This window comes from Anguilla anguilla, chromosome 10 (assembly GCF_013347855.1).
Source record: "Anguilla anguilla isolate fAngAng1 chromosome 10, fAngAng1.pri, whole genome shotgun sequence".
Classification (NCBI taxonomy): Eukaryota; Metazoa; Chordata; class Actinopteri; order Anguilliformes; family Anguillidae; genus Anguilla; species Anguilla anguilla.
This window is the reverse complement of record NC_049210.1, coordinates 2,028,670-2,034,536: the sequence shown is the minus strand read 5'-3', so window position 1 is coordinate 2,034,536 and position 5,867 is coordinate 2,028,670. Positions and strand designations below refer to the sequence as shown.

Below are 5,867 nucleotides of genomic sequence, written 5' to 3'. Positions count from 1 at the left end.
GCTGTTTCTGATGCGTTATTTAATACAAACAACGGTTTAAACTACCCGGTGACCAAGGGGGCCTTATTGTAATACTACCTTTATTACTTTCCATTTTTATTTGTGTGTGTGTGTGTGTGCACGCGCCTTTACAGGATATTCCAGATAAATAATTTTAATTAAAATTCATCGTCATCAGCTTTCAACAAGAATTGTCTACAGGATATCAGAAACTCTTAACTCAAGTGAACCCATTCATTAAGTCTGTTATTTTTATTACCACTCTTTGAGAAGACAGCCCCAGTTATAGGCCTATCAAAGGACAACTCTAATGTACTCAGGTATTGAAATCATTAAGCTGTAACAAAAAAAATGTTATTAGCCATTCCGAACATTAGCCTATTCATATAATTAGGATAATATTTCCAGCATGTTAAATACTTTTAAATTCTGTTTTGTGAGAGTTGTGGTTCCAACAGAAAAAAAACTAGAGGTTGATCCTTTTATCTGTCCTCGAGGCTGTGGGATGACGAGTCTGCTTATTTTCTATATGTATTAGATTTGGACCTTGATACAGCTACTTTTGGATTAACTTGCTTCTTAATTTTAACCGGTGCCGTGATCAAGTCCTGCATTTTCCATCTGGGAATCTAGCTACTGTTCAGGAGTAGTCACGTGATGTGAGGAAAACCTCGAATACTGGACAGGAGGAAAGAGAAAAGGAAAAAACCCGAGAATACTGGTAGAAGACATCAGGTATGGTTTTCCCCTAAACTGCTTGGGGATTTCGATGCAGTTTCATGAAGAAGAAAATGCACGAAAAATAAATTCGTGGATTTCAACGGGACAAATAAGGAAACATCTTTTCGGTCTGAGAGAAGAGTAAAACGCTAGCGCGCCGCAGGTAAGCGAAGCAGGCATCAGCGTGTCCTTGCACTGTTCATACATACTCACTCACTCACACACAGACGGGCCGTTGTTTCCCAAGATTTCCTTGCTGTGTTTTTTTTTACTCCACCCTGACTGTGATGGTAAGAGGACGAACCCATAGGGTGAGTGCATTCCCACCGACGGTCACTGAAATAGCAGCCCTGTGTCGGTTTTTCTACGCATAGCTAGTACCACGATTGAGCTGCTAGGATTGTGGGAAATCGATGGTGGTCTTGGGCAGGTAGGCAGCGGTGTTGGCTAAGAAATATATCGTACTGCATTTAACTTAAGAGTAACTTCAGTTTGCTGAACGCGCCGCTTGTGTGATCATTGTTTCGGTGACCGTGTTTAGTGCAGCTGCTGATTTATTTCAAGCCATTATGGGTGATGATGGTGGTGGCATGTTACTGTAATTTGCAACAGAAACTTTTAGCCAATTTAGTGATTCAACGATATGGTATGAACGAATGGAAACCCCGTCGCTATGCTGGCAAATAATTTTGTGTTAGTTACTTAGCTATGCCAACTACGCGACCTAACCAACTGTAGGTGTAAGCAGCTTTAAAATTAACTGGAATTCTCCAACTGTCGATATACTTGGTTATTTAAGTTTTGTTCAAATTACTGGACTGAAAGCTAGTTTTTTAACTTCTCGTGCCGCCTATAAGAACAAAAAGCTAGCGTTAGCTTGCTACATAGAGCTCGCTAAGAAAAACTGTGTGACGTGGAAAAACATTTAGGTTGCCAAATTTAGCCAAAGCTAGCTACTCCCTTAATGAAAACGCTTAAATTATGGCATGATCAACAGGTTTTTTGCGAGATAAATGAGCTAATCTACCAAGTTATCTGGCTAAATCTGGGAGAAAACCGCAAGAGCCGAGTCTAGCTGGTAGTTGGTTGTTATAGTCAGGGATGTTTTTGAAGCAAAATCTTTGAATCAGCTGTTTTGTTTGTAGCTAGGAATTTTGGCTAACTGATGCAAACATGGGGCCATATGCACAAGTGTCGTAACTGTTAGCAAAAATGTATGCCTGTGTACAGAATTGGATTGTTAGACTGTGTCTACTATAGCTAGTTAGCACCTATGGCTGAGCTGTAATGCAGGAGTTGTTAACACAACACGAATAGCTAACCGTAACGTTTGATGTGTTTGAACAGGTCAGTATTGTTTAGCGATGGTAGATCAGTGGTAACCGACCCTGTTCCTGGAGATCTACCACCCTGTAGGTTTCCATGCCAACCCTGATTTGGCACAGCTGACTGCTAATTAGCAGCTCAGTGAGATCTCTAGCTGTTGAGTGAGGTGCAGCTTTGTTAGGGTTGGAGTGAAAACCTACAGGATGGTAGATCTCCAGGAACAGGGTTTGTTACCACAGAGCTAGATACTACAATTAATATTTTACGTCGATACTATGTACGACATGCCAGGAGCGCAAAACGACTTTTAACATGAGAATCTGAGCAAGAGAAACACACGTCTGTTTTGAGATGATTACAAATCGACAGTCAGTGACTACTTAATTCTTGTTTGCTGCACAATATTGATATGTATTTTTAAAAAACGGTAGTGTTGCTGATTAAGGGTTATACTTGTCTGAAATAAGTTTCTTCCTTTTATTATTTAAGGCATGTAAATCGGCCACCGTGAACAACCGAACATTTCTTTGGTTAAGTCTGCGGTTTTCACTTCCTTTTTATCTGTCAGTGAAGTTAGGGCGAAAATAAAATGGCATTTTAGGAAAAAAATGTTAATGGTTAATTGTCGTGGTGAATGAATAATAAGGACCTTGTGTATCACGTGTGCTTGACTCGCACACTGCCCCTCTATGACTGTAGAGATGTCTGACTTGGGCTAAGAGTGGTAGACGGAGCGCAGTAACCGCCATATCGCATTTGTTTATCCTTTAGACGTGGGTCACAGTGTAGGGGAATGTTGGTCTTCGGAAACACTCGACGTTGCGCTGTGGACCAGGGACGAGGACAGTCCGTGCAGGATATGAAATAGACGTGAGTATCGTCCGAGGACACACCCAGGCGGTTTCTCCAGTTCTCTGACTGTTTTCTCACTGTGTCAGTTGACCTTCACTATGACTTTCATGGCAGAATATAAATAAATGAAAGAGAAGAAGTTGGTCAACTGTGAAAATACTGTAAGAGTGTGTATACCAGGGCTGTCAAACCACAGTGTCTGCAGGTTTTTTATTGGGTCATTTTCAGTCAACAGTAAATGTACTCTTCTGAAACGAGTGGTGTGGAGAGAACTGTTCAACCAAGCAAATGCTTAATTTCATCACTGAAGTGTGGAAAAGACACCAAAAATATGCAGACACCATGGCGCTCCAGGTCTAAAGCACCTTGTTTTTTCGAGGCCCAAATTGTCTTGCTCTGATGGACAGGAAACGACAAAAACCTGCAGACACAGTGACCCTCCAGGACTAGAGTTTGAGACCCTCGTTATATATCATGAATAAACATGTTCTGTTGTGGTTCTGTTTCTTTGTTGCCCACGGTTATCTAACTCCTTCCCCTTGATTGACAGGTGCAGAGCTGCAGTCCGGCGGCAGGATGAAGCTGAACGAGCGTAGCGTCGCCCACTACGCCACCTGCGACTCGCCGCCCGACAAGACGGGCTTCCTGTTCAAGAAGGGCGAGCGGAACACGGCGTACCACCGGCGCTGGTTCATCCTGAAGGGCAACATGCTCTTCTACTTCGAGGACCGGGAGAGCCGGGAGCCCATCGGCGTCATCGTGCTGGAGGGCTGCACCGTGGAGCTGTGCGAGTCGGCGGAGGAGTACGCCTTCGCCGTCCGCTTCGACTGCGCCCGCGCCCGCGTCTACAAGATGGCGGCGGACAGCCAGGCGGCCATGGAGTCGTGGGTGAAGGCGCTGTCTCGCGCCAGCTTCGACTACATGCGGCTGGTGGTGCGCGAGCTGGAGCGGCAGCTGGAGGAGCTGCAGGACGGCGCGGGGGCGGGGCCTCTGCAGGGGCGGGGCAAGGCGGGCAGGAAGCAGCCGGGCGGGCGCGCCAAACCCCCCCACGCCCACGCCCATGCCCCCGCGGCCTACGCGCGGCCCCCCCCAGACGGAGGAGGCGCAGCCGCCGCCGCCCCCACTGCCGGGGGGTGCGCGGGAGAACGGGGTGGCCTGGAGCAGGCCCGGGCCCCCGCCCAACGGCCGCGAGAGTCCCCCGGCCCCCCCCCTCTGGGACGGGAACGAGGGCAGCGACGGGGTCAGGCCGCCCCCCGTGCCCCCGCGCCGGAGGAGCGCGGAGGGTGGCTCCGCCTCCTCTCTGGAGAGCCCGGTCTCCCCGGACACCGTGTGCTTCGCCAAACTCCACAGGTGGTACGGGAGGGAGGTGGAGCTGCTCAGGAAGGAGTGGCAACAGAGCCAGTGAGGATCAGAGACTCTTATACACACACACACACACACACACACACGCCACCTCGCCCACACACACACACATGCGCACGCACGCACTCGCACTCGCACACACACACACACCACCTCCCACACACGCGCACTCGCACTCACACACATGCTTGCGAACACACACACACCATCTCACGCGTGCACACACACACACACACACACACACACACACCATCGCACACACACAAACACACACACACCACATCACACACACACACCATCTCTCGCACGCACAGATGCACACACACACAAAATACACACAATGCATATATGCGCTTGCACATATGTACACATACATAATGAATATGTGGTTATAGAAGTATAACCACACATGCACACAGACTCCTGGCATCCTCCTCAAGGACAACCATGGTGTGAACTGCCTGCAGCTGACCTGTACAGCATCCTTTTCTGTGCTCAACCTGTTTTTAATGTCTGTCCATCTGCCCGCCTGTCTGTCCGTCGGTCTGTTTGTCTGTCCTCCTGTCCGTCCATTCGTCTGTCTGTCTGTCTGTCTGTCTGTCTGTCTGTCTGTCCACTGCGTGCTGCGGAGTTGAAGCCAGTCAAGCTGAGCTCTTCCTTCCTCCTCTGCTCGTGGGCAGAGTCACAGAAAAAAAAAAGAACCAGTGCTGTTCTCGTCGACTCAGCACTTTGTGCTGCCTGGAGTGTTAGTCCGCCTGTTAAGACTCTTTGTCACTCTGGTTTTGTCATTTCAGTTTTTGTGCTTACGATGTATTTTTAACTGTGCTCTTTGCTTTACCTCGTTTTCTACAAGAAAGAAAACTGGTTACTTAAAAACAAAAAAATTGCAGTCATATATATATATACTGTTTTTTTTTATTTCTTTTTTTTATTTTTTACTGATATTATTCCTGTTATTATGGATCTGAGGTCCTTTTGTGACAAAATGTAGCTCACAATGTCACAATTCACATTTTGAATTTTGTGCGTGCTGAGATTTTTAAATTGTGTTTTTATTTTTATTTTATTTTTTTTACAATTTTTTAATCAGCCAGTAGGTGAGCATGGGATCTGCACAGGTGCATCCAACAGGAAGAAGCTTCACTTTCAGAGGCTTTCAAAAGTGTCCAGCTGTCCATCAGTTACATGCGTCAGAGTTTTCTGACGGGTACAGGCCGACTGAATAGGGTAGCAAGTGTCTGTCTTTCACCGGCTGCATTGCCTGCGTCCTGCAACTAGGGGGCGCCATTTTGTTCTTAGGAAACGATGATCCTGCACCGTGACCAGGAGTCCGCAGTGGGTGCGTCACCATTACGTTTCACTCCTCCCTTCCTTTCCTCCACTCCCCCACTACCGCTCGTCTCCCACCCGGATGTATGTGGAGAAAAGGAGGAGGGGAGATGAGTTTTTAAGCCGCTTCTCCAGTACAGTTCTGTGCACTTTGCCCATGTCCTTCCGTATTGGGACAGTGGAGGGAGGGAGGGAGGGAGGGAGGACAAAGATCGGTTTCCAGAGCATAGAGGAGAGGAGGTGGCAGTGGAGGAAAGGAGGATATGTTTTGGGACGCA

The 5,867-nt window shown here is 47.4% G+C and overlaps 1 protein-coding gene across 1 annotated transcript; it reads left to right on the top strand.

Moving 5' to 3' along the window:
• Nucleotides 1-908: 908 nt before the first annotated feature.
• Nucleotides 909-4,402, top strand: pheta1 (PH domain containing endocytic trafficking adaptor 1). The gene is given in 4 exon segments (XM_035436082.1): nucleotides 909-1,150; nucleotides 2,818-2,916; nucleotides 3,449-3,974; nucleotides 3,976-4,402. Coding segments are annotated over 2 exon segments (828 nt in total). The 5' UTR covers nucleotides 909-1,150; nucleotides 2,818-2,916; nucleotides 3,449-3,474; the 3' UTR covers nucleotides 4,304-4,402.
• The last annotated feature ends 1,465 nt before the right edge of the window (nucleotides 4,403-5,867 follow it).